The 18,992-nt window shown below is 36.4% G+C and overlaps 1 protein-coding gene across 2 annotated transcripts in view; it reads left to right on the plus strand.

Moving 5' to 3' along the window:
* Positions 1 to 18,992, plus strand: part of LOC145694191 (uncharacterized) — a 79,086-nt gene that overhangs the window by 30,047 nt on the left and 30,047 nt on the right. For both annotated transcript variants that reach the window (XM_081770304.1, XM_081770303.1), the window contains exon 4: positions 7,151 to 7,279. In XM_081770304.1, coding sequence (XP_081626430.1) covers positions 7,151 to 7,279 — 129 coding nt within the window. The remainder of the gene's footprint in view (positions 1 to 7,150; positions 7,280 to 18,992) is intronic.

The raw sequence follows: 18,992 nt of genomic DNA on the forward strand, positions 1-18,992 counted from the left end.
GAATGAATTTAATAGTATGCTGTAAACGTTAATCAAATCCACATCCGCACGAGTGGTGTTCTACAACCGACAACTTTTATAGTCAGACATCCAAGAAATACTTGTCAGACTGGCATATATCGCTTAAGGGGATATTATATATCCCTCTCGTCTTACATTGTTTTAAAATGCCAGCATTTTGATCACTCATGTCATGAAATGCCTCTGCCACCTGTGGAAATTGTTCTGACGCAGCTCAGTTCAACAGTGTATGGCCTTACCTAAATGTTTTTTAATCGCATCACATCTTTAATCTAGATACTGTTAAATTGAAGGACGAAAAAGTAATGTTGTATTTCTACCAATTAGGCCAAGGACCGCGTCAAACCGACGTATACTTGTGCCTCTAATTTTTTTCTCTCGTCGCGAATGTAATGACTTCACTGTCCAGTTCTTCGGAACTGTAATAGCCACTGGTCCTCCAAGTTTGGGTTGGTGGGGCTCGTACCCATCCCGTATTATCCCTGCTGCAAATGATCACCTCAATCACTAACCTGCAGCAGGAGAATGTTATTGTATGAAGACTCGGATAAAGCCGGTCTGATTTTATCTTGGTCTAACAATTAACTACGATCTTGACAACTCCGAACGGATCCTCTCTTGTGACCTGGCACAGGTTAATGGACTATGATTTGGTTTATAGGCCAGATTTCAGTTTTAATTATTTCGACCTGGCAGTGATTCTTGACTGATTTTAATTGTCGTAGGGTCTTGTGACGGCAGATTGAAGTTGGCGCCGAGCCATAGTGGAGTGATTTTCCAAAAGGGGAACTTAGGAATGCGGTTTGTCGGATCTCCAAAGAAGCCTGGCGGTGCTTACTTCCGATCACTCGTTGGGTTAGTTTTACAATTTATTCAGTTGGCTCGTTATCTTCTGGGTAGACTGGGGACAATTTTCTAGAAGCTTTTGACTTTTAGACCCCAACTTTCCGTTGAACACCTTCAGGTCTCATGCATGTGTGGTAGCTACTATTAATGCCCAGATTCCATTGTTAGGTAAGCTTCCCCGAAAACGTACTGTTCCCTAACGGTCGAATGAAAAAAGTAGTGTTCTTGCACGATGTGGAGCACTTCTTAGTTTTAATTGCTGACAATTTGGAACAGTTTCGGCGCCTTCGCGCCAAGATACGCATCTTGATTAAACAAGGGAAACTACGTAGCTGGCGCCCCTATATCTCATTTTACTGCAGATAGTTCCACGAGTGTTTAGTCCAAAGTTAGTAGTCTTCAGCACTATTCCACTTCCATCGTTTCTGCACTAGTGCACATAACTAACCAACTGAACTGATCACATAAGAGATTGCCAATGTATTGGACAAGCATTTTGCTAGTTTCTAGTTCGGTTAATTACTCGCCTGACTTCCTACAAGTTAAAGAACGAGTCGAGTGTAGACTCTTAAATTTTATTACCAATAGTGATTACAAATTGTTTTCTACTACTACTGAACTTATCACTGCTTTCACAAGCACTAAATACTCTGCATTAGGACCATACATTATGCTTCGCAATCTTCCTGCCGCTGGCACTTTTTTTAGACCTCTGTAATTGTATCTGGATTTTTTTAAAAAAAATAATCCTTTCTTGCTGCATGGCGAGTAGGTTAAATTCTTCCCATCTTGAACCTGGAAAATCTATATCCAGCTTCAATTATACGCCAATTGTCTTAACCACTTGTTTGTGCAAGTTATTGGAGAAAATTATCAATGCATGCTTAGTGTGGTATTGGCAAACTACCTCTTTGCCTTAATTTCGGGAACCCTTCCGTTCAACTAGTGATCATGTTTATCTTGAAAGTGCAATCTAGGATGCTTTTCGACATCGCCAAAAGCTGATCGCAATCCTGTTTGATCTTCAGAAAACTTGGCATTATGAAATTCTACGTCAGCTACTACTTTGAGAAGTACAAAGCAGTATGGCTTTCTCTCTACACAAATTTCTTGGAGATAGTTACTTCGAGTCCTATTAGACTCTACCCTCCGACCGCTTCATGCAAGGAAATTATTCCATAGGGCAGTGTTTTTAAGTGACTATTGTGGCAGTAAACGGTGCTATGGCATACTAGCTCCCGTCATGGAGTGTGGATTACTTGGCAATGTATTGCCACTCATGTGATCTGTTAGAAAACTACAACTCACTCAGCAGACTTTTGCGTTGATCAACGACTACTGATTTACTTTGTCCATCGACAAGACAGTATCCACTTTTGTAGCTTACGGAACTACACATATCATCCAGTTCTTTATCGGGACCATACACCCTTGTTTTGTTGACATCGGATTTCTAGTCCTTCAATTTTGATTTCCAACTGTCTTGAGCAGTCAATCTATGAAAGTTAAAGTATTGCTAGCTATTAGCATTAAATCTTCTGAAAACGTTGTTCCATATTTGAGTTGAAACCATTGTCCTAAGACTATATCGTGTCCTAATCAGCTCAATTGGACTTTGGCTGCATAAGTTTATGGAAAGCCAGACCTACTCTTACGCCTACTTAAAATGTCAGTCTTGCCATGTGTTTGGCAACTGGTGCATTCCGTATCATTCCTGTTGCATGCTTGTATGCTGAAGCATAGTCATCAGCTGATGTTCTATTTTGCTCATCTAGGATCAGTCTAACCATCCTTCTTTTCCACTGGAAGTTAGTGTGCTACCAACGTTATCAGGCAAGACTTTATACTACCAGACCTTTTGGAATTCGTGCTCTGGAACTTCTGTGTGACCTTGCCGTCGAAGTTTCGATTTTGTCAGTTGGGTTTTCTACCTACTCCTCCATCGAACATGCTTCGTCCAGCTATTTTCTTCCATCTAGCCCAATACGAGACTCTAAGCACCAATCCTTACGAATTTCGAGTTTCACTCCCACTTATTGCAGTTTAAAAACTTTACTGATGGTTACAAAAATGCTGATTCCATCAGATGTAGTTCATTTAACTACACGTACTAACAGAATCAAGCGTTATAAACTATACATGAAGATGTTGCAGCCGGTAGTACTCTACCTCAACCAGAGACTGCCACCCAAAGAAAGAGCCGCGTATATTCACTGACTGAGTTCATCTTTAAGTTAAAAAAAAAACAACTTTCACCGCAGGAACTGGATCCTTTTAAATTATTTTTCTGACCAGAGCATGTATTCGTTATTAAAGTTTAATTTAATACGTAAGTTTCCATAACGTAACGTTCTTCTTCAGACGTTAATTGACATATGTATATTCATATTAATGTAGATGATAGACAATATTTTAATTGTTGCTTTTTATATATTTTTAATTTAAAATATTTGACAATAAGCTATTGTTATAATTTAGTTTCATGTTTATATATATATCAGTGTTGCCACAGTCCTAGCTCTGGAGTGGGCTGAAAAATAGTACCAAATTGAAACAAAAAAGGCTGAATTCATTATTTTATACCATCGGGGGTAAGTGTCGGAGAACGCGGGAGGACGCAGTCTCCCCACTTTCAGAAAATATGTGGCGTCCCCCACTTCTAAAAAAATACAATGGGCAAAGATAGGCACGCGTGACGGCGTGACGTCATGCATTCCCCTACTTTTTCAGATCCACTTTTACCCCTGAGTGTAATGCATGGCTCTATAACATGAAAGTAACAGAGGTAAAGTGCTATAACACTCGCACCCCCTTTTCCAAGAGTTTAAATCAAGAAAGTTTTCTTTAAATTAATTTTTAAAAAAACATCCAAATAGGACGACTAAAATTTCTAGCCCACTGCTTCTTTCTGGTCTCCTTTATGCGCGGCGAGGATTGCGCTCATCTAGCGTAATTTCTTTTCCGGTATAGTTCGAATTGCGAATTTTCTACAAAGTTCGTAGCGTTATGCGGTGTAACGTTACAGAAATGAATGTTAAACAGCATTCTTTAAGAGTCCAACACACGATATGAGTAACGTGAGATGTAGGAAAAGTTTTACTGACACTTTGAAAATGTAACAAGTATTTGTTAAATGGTGCTGAATTGGGTAGAATTGTACCAACTTTTTCACAAAAGGGGCTGAAAATGCCTGCGTGGTACCAACGGGCCGATGACAAAGAGCTGAATTTGGTACAATTGTACCAAGTGTGGCAACACTGATTTTATATATATATATATATATATATATATATATATATATATATATATATATATCACTTATTTTCTCTTTTCATCCCATTCCGTAATATCAATTAAATTTGATTTTTCCTCTTCATTCTATTCCATGATATAATTTTTATCTATAAATTTTTAATCTTCAATTTTCTAACATTCTATCTCATAATTCATGAATTTGAAGACCAATTGTCCAATTCATTAATCTTTCTCTTTTCTCTCTTAATCCTTCTCGCTTCTTTCCATTTTCTTAATGTTCTATTCTATTTTTCTAAGGGGGCGCGGTGGCTCACTCGTAGAGCGTTCACCTCCGGTGCTTGGGGTCCCTGGATCGATCCCAGCTCGCGCAGTGTGGACTTTTGGGTGGACAAACACCGTGCTCGTGGGTTTTCTGGGGTTCTTCAGTTTCCTCCCGCTTTCTTCATTCCACCATTTCATTCATTTCTCATCAGTCTCCTTTAGCCTAACCGACATAACCGTTGGACGTAAGTCAGATTTAATTTTTTATATTTTTCTAAACCTTGTATCCCTTCCCAATCTGTCATGTCCTATTTCTTTCATATGTTTATATATCGCATTATTCTATCTTAAGTCTCACGTCATCCTTATATTTTACTTTCTTTAAGCTTTTTTCCTGTTTTTCCTATATATATCATACATTATTTCTTAAATTTCACTTCTCTCTTAATCCTTCTCGCTTCTTTCCATTTTCTTATTGATGTTCTATTCTCTTTTTCTAAACCTTGTATCCCTTCCCAGTATATGTCATGTCCTGTTTCACATGTTTAAATATCGCATTGTTCTCTCTTAAGTCTCACATCATCCTTTTGTTGTTTTACTCTAAGCTTTTTTCCTGTTTCTCATATATATATGGTGAAATATATATGAGAAACAGGAAAAAAAGCATAGAGTAAAACAACAAAAGGATGATGTGAGACTTAAGAGAGAACAATGCGATATTTAAACATGTGAAACAGGACATGACATATACTGGGAAGGGATACAAGGTTTAGAAAAAGAGAATAGAACATTAATAAGAAAATGGAAAGAAGCGAGAAGGATTAAGAGAGAGAAAAGAGAGATATTAATGAATTGGACAAATGGTCTTCAAATTCATGAATTATGTTATAGGATGTTAGAAAAAAATTGAAGAGGAAAAATTCATAGATAAGAAAAATTATATGTAATGTCTGAAGAAGATAACGTTACGTTATGGAAACTGTTACGTATTAAATTAAACTTTAATAAAGAATAAAAATACATACTCCGGTCAGAAAAGTAGTAATTATTTAAAAGTAATAATTCCAGAGTCAATATGGAAGGAGATATAACTGGATCCTCTTGAATGGGAATGGAAGCTCGATCATGGGAAGCTGGCAACCATTATGATTGATTAAGCACCTGCTCCTTCCTGATGATTTGCTAAAAGTGATACATTGTAAATGCAAGATGTCCTCCAAGCCGCCATGTGGAACAAGTGTTTGTTCATGTTGTAAGTACGTTGTGACCTGTGGTCATTGTAATGGTGAAATATGCCAGAATATTGAATCTCCGCAAGTTGAAGAAAATGAAGTGCTGGAAGACCCGAATAAAGTTCGATTGAACTTTATCTCCCTTTTGCTTTTTGTGCTATTTGTTATATTAAACACACTGCCTTTGTGCTGTAAGTAGCGTTGTAGAGAAATTTTCTTATATAAAGCGCACTTAGAAAAGTTTATTTCTTTTGTTAGACACCATATTTAAAATATGGCATCAATATGTGCATGGTATTTTTAAAAAGTTCATTTCTGACTTATTCTTTAAGAAATGAACCGAAAATTTGACTTTTCTAATGAACTGTGGAGGGTTGTGTGCATTTTTCAGTGTATTGAGGTGATATTCACTGGTAGCAATCTTGATGACGCTGGATCTTGATATTCCCAAGGGGGATTTTAGTGGATTTTGGTTATGTTGAAGTACAAACATAAAGCTTTCAAACAGGGCATAAATCATTTCTGTATCTATTTTTTCCGGGTTCATCCTTTTATCTACTGTACTAAATATTTAGAAATATATTGTAGAGTTCAGGGCATAGCATTTCCACTTTCTGTAATGCAATCGTTATTCTCCTGGGGGAAAGTGTAGTTTAGATAATTCAAGTGAAAGCATTTCTCAACTACTAACGTCTGATTTTTCAGTATTGTGGCGTTCACGCACGAATCAAATATTTTGAGGGGGCGTTGACTTGGGGCATTTTGGCACTCTTATCGCAACTGATCATTAATTTGTATAGGGATAGTGTCAAAAGCAACAGGTTGTTGGAGGAGGGCAAAGCTAGAAATGGCACAATGTACCTAACTCTGATTCTAAATTTTCCGGAGAAATATAAAGTTATTCTGGAGGTGCTCAAATTTCCTTGATGTTTAGACCTGTTGAACATTTTTAAAGCTAGTTTAGCTTTTATCTTCTCTCGTAGAAAGAAAGATATGGGCACTTTTGTATTAACCTTATGAAAAGCACAAGTGTAAAATTTTAATTTTATACTAACCAACTTATGTTCTAATATAAAGCCCGTAAGAATATGAAAGTTCACACAATTTTCCGGCAATAATCTAATCTTGAAACGCTCGCGTGATAGGATTTTTACAGCTCTTGCTTTTTTAGTGAGTACTGGAACTCTATCACGAAAATAATGGCCAACACTATATGTTGCGTTAGAGAAAAGGTGACTTGTGCCAATGTAACCCGTGCACTGAGATCAGGCAAGTATTTTTACTGTAAAGGCGGTGTAAATGCCACCCATATGCGCACGAAATTTAACTAAAATTAGGACACACTTACTTTCTACAGTGTGATCTGAAAAACTCACCAGAATATAGTTTAACGTAAGATTATGAATAGTATAAGAAAGTTAATATATACATATCAGTCCTTTCATTACTCAATGATAACTTGTGACCATGTTCCATGGGACAGATTGTTCCGTTATTTTTTCCCCCTTATTACTACAATTAATGTTCTGTTCTAGGAAGTGTTAAGCTGACAACGACTAACAGAAATATCACTGAAGACATAAGGGATTGTGGAGAAAAGAAGAAAAAATATAGGGTTGAAGTCATAAATGAGACTACTTATCACATTCAGGTTGACACTGCAGGTAAGAATCTAGTTAGTAATGTATGCTTTTAGATTTTGGCACTCTTAATATAAGAATGAATTGAATAAATAGAATGTATTGTCCCAGGGGGAAAGGGCAATATTTTGAGAAAAGATACTATGGACAATTTTGCAAGCAAAAGTCTGCATGAACCATGGGTCGATTTGGCTTTTAGATATCGATATAGAGCAAATTATATATTTTATTAGTCCCATATGAGGTATTAATAAAGATATTCACATAATTTTAAAATAGGTAGGTAGGGAAGGAAATAGGCTTTTAAAAGGTATAACTTTGGTTACATTCAAAGTGCCTCTTTATTCGGGTAAAAATTCCGAATTTAGAAATTCCAAATTTTTACTCTCAAATTTGGATATCGAACTCTGATGCCTTAGAAAGTGATAAGTGAGCATTATCACTATTCATTATACGCTATAACACATTGCGTAAATGCTGAAATTTTGTCGCAATTAAACTATTACCAGCGATGATAAAGCACGAAGAATGAAAACGTCAGTTATCAAAATTTGAAGGATTGTTTCGTTTAAATAACGTAATATGTAGTATATAAAGTGTATATTAAACATGTTGAAAATCAAGGTATCTTGATTAATATTATTGTAATCAATCTTCAGTTCTGAACATTCTAATCTTTTAACAACAATCTCTCTCTCTCTCTCTCTCTCTCTTATATATATATATATATATATATATATATATATATATATATATATATATATATATATATATATATATATATAAAATATTTAATAGGTAGATGGATAAAACTAGGCTAATTGGTAAAGTGAATTAATTTTAATTGGCATAGTAAGTCAAAATTATTAGAAATGTTGAATATGTTGATACGCTCTTTGTCTATGGCTTCTGCAACAGTAGTTCAACGCGTGCAGTAGGAAGATAGAGACGGTACCCTGATTGCAAAACATCAAATCGGCGCAGGTTTCCGTGTATGGATAGGGAAGGCCCGTATTTAGGTAGTGCTGTTCTGTGCTCGCACAGGACAGCAGAATTTAGGGGGTGGCAAAATTTTGTATTTTTTTTTATTCACAATAAAGTAATGTTTAAGACTACCAACCTGCAGAGTCCCGCGCAAGCGCGAGAAAATGTTAGTGTTTAATTCGCTCTAATTACATTAGTTTCTAATTATCTAGCTTGTCTGATTATTTTTAAAAAGGCATCCTCTTTACCCCAAGGCGTGAGGATGAACTTGAAAATCATCAAAAGTGATACCCTTAAACTCAGTGATCTCGAAAACTGTAAATTCAACACTAATATCTGTCGTTTTCGCTTGCTTTTAAAATCTCCCCCCCCCCCTCTCACTGGGGAGTGGAGGTGAACCTTGAAGTCGAATTAAAACTGTCACTATTCAGCTCAAAAACTATGAATTCAACTCTAATATTGGTAGTTTTCGATTATTTTTAAAATGCCTCCATGCTATTCTTATGGGGATTTTGCTCCCCCATATATCAGTTCAGGTGTAACCTAGGGACCTGGAACAGGTCATTTGGATCATTTCTCTGAGAGCTGATTTTGACGAAATAATCAATGATTTTGCTCAGTCAAGCTAGACTAAAAGATTGTGTAAACTGATCAACTAGTCCAATGAAACAATGCAGACAGAAAAAAGTAGTTTCTTGGGAAATACTTTGGGAATAGATTTTTAAATCGAAGAAACCTATAAACATGAGACCACATATACAAAAACAATTTTTTGCAAATACTGTGGGAAGTTTTTTTATTAAAGTAACCTAAAACATGAGAAAAGAAAATGCATACAGGAGAAAAAGAACTATTTTCAAATACTTTGGAAAGTTTCTCATTCATTCTAGTAGCTTAAAAACGTATGAAAGAATCCACACTCATTACGTAAACTGATATAATTTTTTACATATAAACTTTATAAAATGCTTTTTACTCAACTCAGTATAATCTTCAATTATGCGATAAGTTCAAAATAAACAATGTCAAAAACAGTCTAGTTTTTTTTTTTTTAAATTCCATATTTTACAATGGTAAGTGTAAATATTTAAGAAATTCAATCACAATTCAATTGAAATTATGAAATATAAAAATGACATTAAGAATTAATAGAATAAATTTTCTCCGGACAGTAAATTAAAACTTACATGAATAAATTACATGCCAGTATTGAATGTGTCCCTAATGGATGAGTGGTTAAGCTCGTTGCCTTATCAAGGGGTCCCGGGTTCGATTCCCGGTGGGGACAAAAGTGGTTCGGATCCCAAGTTAAGCTGTAGTTGGTCCAGTCCTTAGTACATCACCATCCCATGGAAGGCAATGGCAAACTACCATGGGCTCATCTTGCCAGGGACCTTCGGAACAAACACCTACCTTCGTGCGGAATACTACAACATAATCACTGAAAGAAAGAATTAGGCCATTTAAAATTAAGTTGTAACTTTTGTAACTTGTAATACCTAAACTGATAGTCAACAAGAACTGATATGTTTGCAAAATCATGGCTTATTTCCTTGTTTGAAACGTAAGTTTATGCGGGGGGAGGGGGGACGGAAAATTATTTAAAGCACGGGGCATACAATATATAGGAATACGAGCCTGGGACAGGGCATAACGTAAGTGGCATGCTTCCAAAAGCACAGCTGTAAACTGAACGTCCCTGACTACACACCAATGACGAGAACTAAAATATGTAGAAATGCTTCAGAGAAGACATACAACCATCATGCGTAGGACTACCACGCGTGCGTGTAACAATTTTATGTGGATCGGTTACTGCTCAAGAGGTTTACGTCCATTTCATCTATAAAGGGTGCAACACGTCCATGCAGGACACGATTAGCTGTTTTGGAATTTTGTCGGTGGATGCAAGCAAATACATTTATTTCCACACATTCCATTTACGAACAAAGATACAATCACCGGACATGGTGTGAACAACACCTGAAACATCAATGGATACATGAGAATCTGCATGCAACTGTACAGTACAAATTTTCAGAAAAAAATTACGGTAAACGTGCGGTGCGGGATGATTGGTTTATTAGCCCTGTTGTGTTACCAGGACGAATGACTGGTTTAAACCACCTGCATATTCTGCATGATTTTCCACTGCAGTCAGTTGTTCTAGCTGAATGAGAATAATTTTTCAACTTAGCTGGGCACTCTTACTTATATAATCTAAACATAACATTCCTCAATAGGTGGATTGGCCGTGGTGTATAAGTTCATTAGACAGCTTCTAGATTTAATACCTGTGGAATTTTGTGTATGAAACTGTTGAGATGCACAAGAGAATTGATTGCACAACCTTCGAAACCATACGAGAGCATCGTAATCTGCGAAAAGCTACAAGGTATGTCCTAACAAAACGCTGATTGTATGGCAGAAATTTTGAAAAATTTACTGTGACTATATACTCAGTGGAATTTACGAAAAAATTGTTCTGTAACAGATAAAACAAGTTTGTTTCGACGGTAATATTTCTTGACATGTCACTCGAGTAAAGGAATTGCCTAATATTACGTATTCTGAGATTCATTTTATGCGTTCATCAGGCCGGTAGCCAGCCCAAAAATGTAGGGGGGGGGGGGGCGATCCAACCATACTATAGTTCATTTGCAAGCCTATCGTGAAAATTTTAAGGGGCACCAAAAATTTGGGGGCCCGGTCCCCCTAGACCCCCGTGGATACGGGCCTTGTGTTCATTATCGGTTATCAGGCTGCTGCAGATGTTAAACAGAAAATACAAATTATTAAATGTTATTTATCTACATTTAATGAAAACTTTTTGTAATTTGCATTTCTCAATACCTTGAATTCTTCGTACTGTAACGGCGATAGTATACGTAATAACCGTATTGCAACACAAATTTAAGCATTTTACTCGATTTATTATAGCATACATTGGGTAAGTAATATTGCTAATTCACTCTAACTTTGAGATATCAGGGTTTGATACCCAAATTTGAAGGTAAGCATTTTAGTTTGAAGTTCGGAACTTTTTCCGAATAAAGGGGTACTTGGATGTAATCAATGTTATTTATATCTTTTAAGAGCCTATTTCCTTCCCTGCCTACCTGCTTTTTACAAATGATGCGAATATCATTATTACCGGATATATGAAACTTCAATAAAATGTATATGTAATAACTTGGTCTTTATTTCGATATCTCAAAAATTAAGCCAAAATATGCACTTTCCTCCTGGAACAGACTATATACGTATTTCTTCAAATCTAAATGGAAAATTAAAAAAAAAAAAGTTACGTTCCATCTTAGTCTAAATAAGATGAGGGTGAATATTGGAAGCGAAGGATTATTGAAGTGTTGATTAAATAAGAATGTAGTAGGAAATGAGAGAACCCTAAGAACGATGTTGAACACTCACATGAGCTGGGATCAAACTACGGACCAGTCACATCAGAGGTGTTCTATTACTTAAAATCACACACGTTACTAATGTTCCGATGCTGTAAGGTATTTGAGTACATATACATTCTTTCTACCTTAATGGAAAAGAGTACAAGCGAGTAGTGCTAAACAAAAGGACGCGTACATCCTCTTGAGAACTGATTTATCAATAGTATTTTGACTTAGCAATATCAGCTTTATCTTCAGTTCCTATATTACGTACTGTACTGTACGCAAGTAAAAAATAAATAAATAAATAAATAAATGTCAGAATAAAATGTTGTACACATTTTTAAGAAATTTTATCTAACTTGATTGCAGGGACAAAATCTTTTACACTGTACATGCATAAAAGTTTAAAGTAAACAAAAAAAAATTAACGTAAAAGGTAGTCCTGTTTTGTTTTAATAAGCTTTTTACTGCTCATTTATGAATGATTACACACATGTGAAACAGCACAAGCCAAAACTTAGTTTATAGTTTTTGAAGAAGAGCTTGATAGATTGCTCTTCCTTGGCAGTCACATAACATGTCATATAGATCGCGTGCAACAATAGATCGAATAGTTTAACTATGCATTCGAAGCAATCGGAACATATGAAAAGTTGAAATCTGAAGATCCCATGCTTAGGAATCTGAGCTGTTATTCTGTTTCGTGGTAATGCAAAGCCGCATAATTGTCGCGCATGACATTTATCAACTTCATTGTTAAACTTGAATGTATTCCACATTTGTCAATTACTTGTTTCATTCGTTGAACAACCTGTGGAGACTCCGAATCCATGAAATAATTCAGGCACTGGACGACTACTTTTCATTCACCTTTCGCTGAGTTCGTGGGATCAGTAATCTGCGTGACTGTTGGAAGCAGGTTATTGCTGCCGATGATTCCATGTCAGAAGGGCCCGGACAAAAGGGCGAAGACAGAAAGGCCCGAGTCAAAACGGCCCCGCGTCAAAAGAGCCCCGGTCAAAAGGGCCCTGCGTCAAAAGGGCCCCGGTCAAAACGGCCCAACGTCAAAAGGGCCCCGGTCAAAACGGCCCCACGTCAAAAGGGCCCGGGTCAAAAGGGCCCCGCGTCAAAAGGGCCCGGGTCAAAAGGGCCCCACGTCAAAAGGGCCCCACGTCAAAAGGGCCCCGGTCAAAAGGGCCCCGCGTCAAAAGGGCCCGCGTCAAAAGGGCCCGCGTCAAAAGGGCCCCGCGTCAAAAGGGCCCCGGTCAAAAGGGCTCCGGTCAAAAGGGCATGAGTCTAAAGGGCCTGAGTCTAAAAGGCCCTGCTTCAAAACGGCCCCACGAGAAAAGGGCCCGAGTCAAAAGAGCCTCACATCAAAAGGGCCCCGCGAGAAAGGGCTTGAGTCGAAAGAGCCCGGGTAGAAATAGTCCCACGGCCAGAAAGCCTGAAATCAAAACAGAAGTGGAAATCAAAGATGCACGAGGGGATAGTGCCACCTTAATAAGAAGAAGTGAATGTCCAATAGAAGGAAGAATATCAGTGGTTATTACAGACAAAAAAGAAACTTGAATGGTGTTCTTAATTTTGTTTGGTTGCTGTTGGTTCTGAACAATCCCTATTGCTTAAGTCGGTTCTCGATGAAAGTTTGCTTTCAACCGCGTCTCTCTGAGTTTGTAGACGTGGAAGACCCGTGTTCGATTCCCGGCGGGATCTCATGTGGTTCGAATTCCACGTAATCAGTAGGTCCACATCTCATAAGCCTCGCTGCTGAAAGGGATGCTAAAGTGAAAATCATATCATATCATATTTCTGAGTTTGTATTCTCGAGACCTAGCCTAATCCGACTATCTATTAATGACTGTTTCCTTAGTTCTAAAATTAAATTTCTGCCCCTGAATCAAAGTAGAAAAATACGTATTATATGAATAATATTATCTTGAAAACGTTTCTTTAATTTTGGTGTAAGAACATACATGTGGATCTCCATACAGGGTTAGTCAAAAGTATTGGGACAGAACAATAATAACGACACGCGTGGACGGAGGAAAATCAAATGTTGCAATTGGTGTTATTGCAAAAATTGCATTGGCTTGGAGTGTGGTTACCGGGAAGCCATTTTGAATTACACTATATTGCGGATCGTACATTTTTTAATGGAAAAGGATATGATCTTACACTTCAGTTTAGGCTTATATTTCCACAAATGTGAATGCGAAGTCATTTTTGACACATTACCATTTGTTTATGAGACAGGGTGTTTGACATATGTATCTAATAGAAAAAAGTATCATGACAGGGCAGTAACAAAGAGACAAATGGACAAAGGAAAAGCAAATGTTACAGGTTGGTATTGGTGTTAAAATTGCGTTAAATGATTATGGCACCCAACTTGAATTCCGCATATTATATACCATAAAATATTTTCAAATAGACAGGGGTACTTGCGTCACATAAATTTAGGCTAGAATCTTGCTACAAACGATAATCTGAATTAGGGATGCGCACGAAACAAGATTTGAGGCTGTCTCGTCTCAAAAATGTACTGTAAATGTGATGTCTCGACTCGAAAAATGTGCATTTTTCTATTGGAAGAGCTGTGTCTCGACTCGAGTATTATCAAGAAAATTCTGTCTCGACTTGTCTCGTGCGCATCCCTTACTGAGTCGACTTTTGACCGATCTCTATTCATTTACGCGATAATGTGTGCTAAGTTTGACATTTGTTTCTAGTAGAAGAAAGTATTTAGACAGGTAACTAATAAATAGTACTTCATTGTGTTCTTAACGTTTCTGTTCGTTTGCTTGCGTTTTTAAAATATTCAGAAGTTACCACATATGTATAACATATTTTAATAGTAAGTATATTTGTGATTAATTGTTACTTTACGACTATAAAGCAATAGAATGCTTTTAATGTGCAGTTTCGAATATTTGGCAGAGCTCAACAACGTCGTTCAAATAGTAGTGGATGATAACGATGTTTCTTCTGGTCAGTGTATTGTACCATGTAGAGTTAATACGGGAAGGATATAATGGTAGAATTGCTAGAAAGAAACCATGTATTACCCAAATTAAGAAATATAAGATACTTAAATTTTCTAGAGCTTTTGAAAATAAACCCAAAAACTGGTCGGAATGTTTTTTATCGACGAATTTAAGTTAAAGCTGCATGAATATGTTGGTAGAATAATAGTGTTTCGACAAGTAAATACAGAAATAAATGTCAGGAACTTCCAGCCTACTTTAAAATACAGAAGAAATATATCTTAACGTTCTTAGAAGGATTTCTAATTTTATCAAGATATTGATCCCAAACAAAGTATATGTTGTAAAGAAAAGATTGCTTTAAAACTGCCCAAAATTGCGCTAAACTCCACCACACAGTACCGGCTTTAATCCCATTGAGAATCTTTGGAACGAATTGCAACGTAAGGTCAATATATACGAGTTATGGTGAAAGAAGGTTTGAGAAAAGCATTACGTACAGATTGGAACAATATTTCCCCACACTACACCAGGAAAATTGTAACAACGATGCCGAAATGCTTAAAGAAAGTTATAAATCGTTGTGTGTTTGCTATTAAATACTAACTGTATTAACTTGGAGGGATAAAATAATTTTGGAGGACTTTTTATAGTAGTTTGTTTAATAATATCTGAATATTTATGTGATCAACAGTGCCTACATTCCCATTCAATGTAGTTTTTGCAACAACACACACTTGCAACATTTGCTTTTCCTCCGCCACATTATTATTTTATTGTCCTGATACTTTTGTCTACTACACACTAATGTCAAACATAGTACACTTTCCTCGTAAAAGGATGAGGATAGGTAAAGAATGAATCATATTCTCGTTTGTAGGAAAATTCAATCCTAAATTGATGTGCTAAACATACTCCTTTCCATTTAAAAATATTATGCAATATCCAATATGGCGGAATCTAGGATGGCTGTCATTATGTCCACGCGCTCACTCAGTGCAATTTTCGCATCAACACACCTGCAACCTTTTACTTTTCTACGTCTACGTGTCTCTTTGCCTGTCCAGATACTTTGGTCTACTAGATACAAATGTCAAACGTAGCACCCTATCTCGCAAACGAATGAAGATAGATTTTTTTTAAAAAAATGAGTTCTTCTCATCTGTGGGAACATTCTAGCCTAAATTGATGTGTCAAACCAACTTCTTTCAATTCAAAACATATTGTGTGATATCAAGTATCGCAGAATCCACCATCTGCAATATTTACTTTACCTCCGTCTACGCGTATCGTTATTACTGCTCTGTCGTAACATTTTTACTAACTCTATATTTTTCCACATGTATGTTCTTTCAACACAAATAAACACGTATGTCCACGTAATATTTTTCATCTAATAAGTATTTTTATACTTCTGAAGTTTTGCAGGCTATATCTCTGATTTCTTGACGTGGGGCCTTTTTGTCAGGGGGCCATTTTGATCGGGGCCCTTCTGACCAGGGTCCTTTTGACTCAGGCCCTTATGACTGGGGTCCTATTGACTAAGGCCTTTCTGTCCTCGCCCTTTTGTTCGGGCCCTTCTGACGTGACACCGGTTATAGGATAAAAAGAGATCATATACAGAGGTACAACAGTTATTTAATGCTACATTTTCCGAACGTAACCCAATTTCGAAGTAAACTGCCTAAGAGACCATTGAATGGTTTGCAAAAAGGTACCGCATGCGATCACGAAGGCCGAAACAATGTAGCAATTTGGCAGTTTCTTTGAATTTACAATCTTTTGTGGAAATTCCGCATTCATTGATAACCAGTTGCTAACAAGCTAGGTGTTTCCCAGAGTTTAGCGCAATAAATTTTTGTACGCTATGCTCTTTATGTAAAGTCATTCTGAAGTATGATTAGTACCATACTAAAGAGTTCGATTAACATATGTTAATTGCAGTAGTCAAACCTTTATTCACTAATTATACGTCAATTATACGCTAATCTTACGTCAAAACGACTCTGCATAAAGCGGTATAAGTTTAAACCCTATGAGAATGCGTTTAGTGCATGAAATAACGGAAGACGACTTTGATCACCGCATTGAGTTTTGCGAAGTAATGATATGAAATATCGATGACAGCAATATTGTCGTAAATGACATGGTATTCTCTAGTAACTTTCAGTCTGTCAGTTTAACGTCTCACATTATGCCCTTTAGGATGACGATGATTAAAGCAAGTGAATGATTATGAAAGAACGGGTGAAATCAAAAAGAAACGAGGGTACCCCGTAAAAACTCACGTATACAATATTGTCCACCACAACCTTACTTGGCCGGGAATCGAACCAGTAGTCCTACACACCAGAGCTAAGCGTTCTACTACTGAACCACCGTGCCCCTCCCTCTGGTATTCTTTGATGAAGTGATATTTACCTTATATGGTCTGGTGAACCGAAAACATTATCACTATTGGAGTGATGAAAACCCACATTGATGGGATGTTATTTCCAAGAACAAAAGTACAGAAGCTACTGACAGAAATAAACTACATTCTCAATTGGAAATATTACAAATGATATAAGATAGATCTTAAATTAAAAGTAGGAATGCAAAATATTTTTTGAATACGAACTGTGGTTTAATTAGGAATACAGCTGGTAAATAATAATATTGGACTACAAAGAAAGGTATTCAGAAGTCTTGCTAGAGGAAATATAAATATATTGAGATTATTATTATTATTATTATTATTATTATTATTATTATTATTATTATTATTATCGAATTGAAAATTCAATGGTGCATCTGAAATCAGGTAAAAGATCAAAAAAAGTATGTGTAGCCAACAAGCGGTAAGAAATGTGTGAAGTATTAAGGGCTTGCATTGAGGGTGCCAGGTAAACATGATTGGGAGCCACTGATATACGATATTGCATTGAGGACAACCCCTTCGGTATACGTCGTTCTTTGTTCAGGCCTTACTGACATGGAATCAAATAAAAAATAATGAAACAAGAAGTATATTATAAACAAAAAATTCTTACTAAAAACTATTATATATATTTTCTCCACTAAATCTCATCAAATTATATATATAGATATATATAATATTAACAACTTGACTTCGGTGAACATTACATTATTCTTATTATATATTATCGGTGCTAACCTAACACGAAGCCTTATAATAAGGATTTAAAAACGGTTGAAAGACAAATGACAAACATTACAAACAAATAGCATTTGTTTGTATTTTCTGTTGCATCTGATCAGATTTTATACGTATATATTTATTTTACATTACAGTATATTTTTTGAACAACTTGACTTTGATTAACATTACATTATGATCATTATATTTTAGAAGTACCAATGTTGCATAAAGTCTTAATAAGATAAAAAGAGTGAAAGAAAAAGACATTACTAACAAAAAGTATTTTTGAGACAAACATATTACATTTATTATATTTGAAAAGTACTTACTTAACATGAATCCTTACAAACAAAGAAAAATCTTCATATCTTGTCGATTAAATTATATATATAATATGTGATTCGGGTGTAAAAGGGAGAGTGTCACTTTTTGGCAAAAAATGAGATGTTCGTCAAATTTTAACGCCTATAAATGGATATTTTCTTTTGCAAGAAAAGCAAATGATAATATGAATAGTATATATACTCCAAACTACTTCGTGTTGACATTAGACCTTTTAGTCCCAAGTCGCAGATATATAAAGTATGTGAACTTACATTGAAAAATTCTGGCTACTTTAATCTGTTTTGAAATTCTTCCAACTTATATTGGAATAAGTTTATTATCATTTTTCCTTAACTTTACAAATGCCAAATACGATTGACATTTGTCTCAAACTGCTTACGTGGATTGCAAATTAAAATTGTGAGCCAAGCCACGAAGATACAGATGGTGATCAGAAAAATGGAAACACCTGAACGAAATTGCAACTTACCAGATTAATATGGTGTCGGGCCACATTTCGCCTTCAGAACAGCCTTGATGCGACGTGGGATGGAGGCATAGAGGTCGTGAATGGTAGCAAGTGGAATTTTACACCATTCCTCGTGCAGGGCATCGGCCAGTTCTGTGAGAGAGGATGGAGGTGGAAATCGTCGCCGGAGTCGGGTTTCCAAGACGGACCACAGATGTTCAATTGTGTTGAGATCTGGGGATTGGAAGGGCCAAGGGAGGTGTTGAACTTCATCCCGATGTTCCTCAAACCACACTGCAACAACGCCAGCTGTATGAATGGGTGTTTTATCATCCTGGAAGATGGTGTCATTGTCCGGGAACAACATCCGGACCATAGGATGCAAGTGGTCTCCTAAAATTGCGACAAAATCGTTGGCAGTGATTCGTCC

The sequence above is a fragment of the Thermobia domestica genome, chromosome 9 (genome assembly GCF_964235325.1).
Source record: "Thermobia domestica chromosome 9, izTheDome1.hap1.1, whole genome shotgun sequence".
In the NCBI taxonomy this organism is placed as follows: domain Eukaryota; kingdom Metazoa; phylum Arthropoda; class Insecta; order Zygentoma; family Lepismatidae; genus Thermobia; species Thermobia domestica.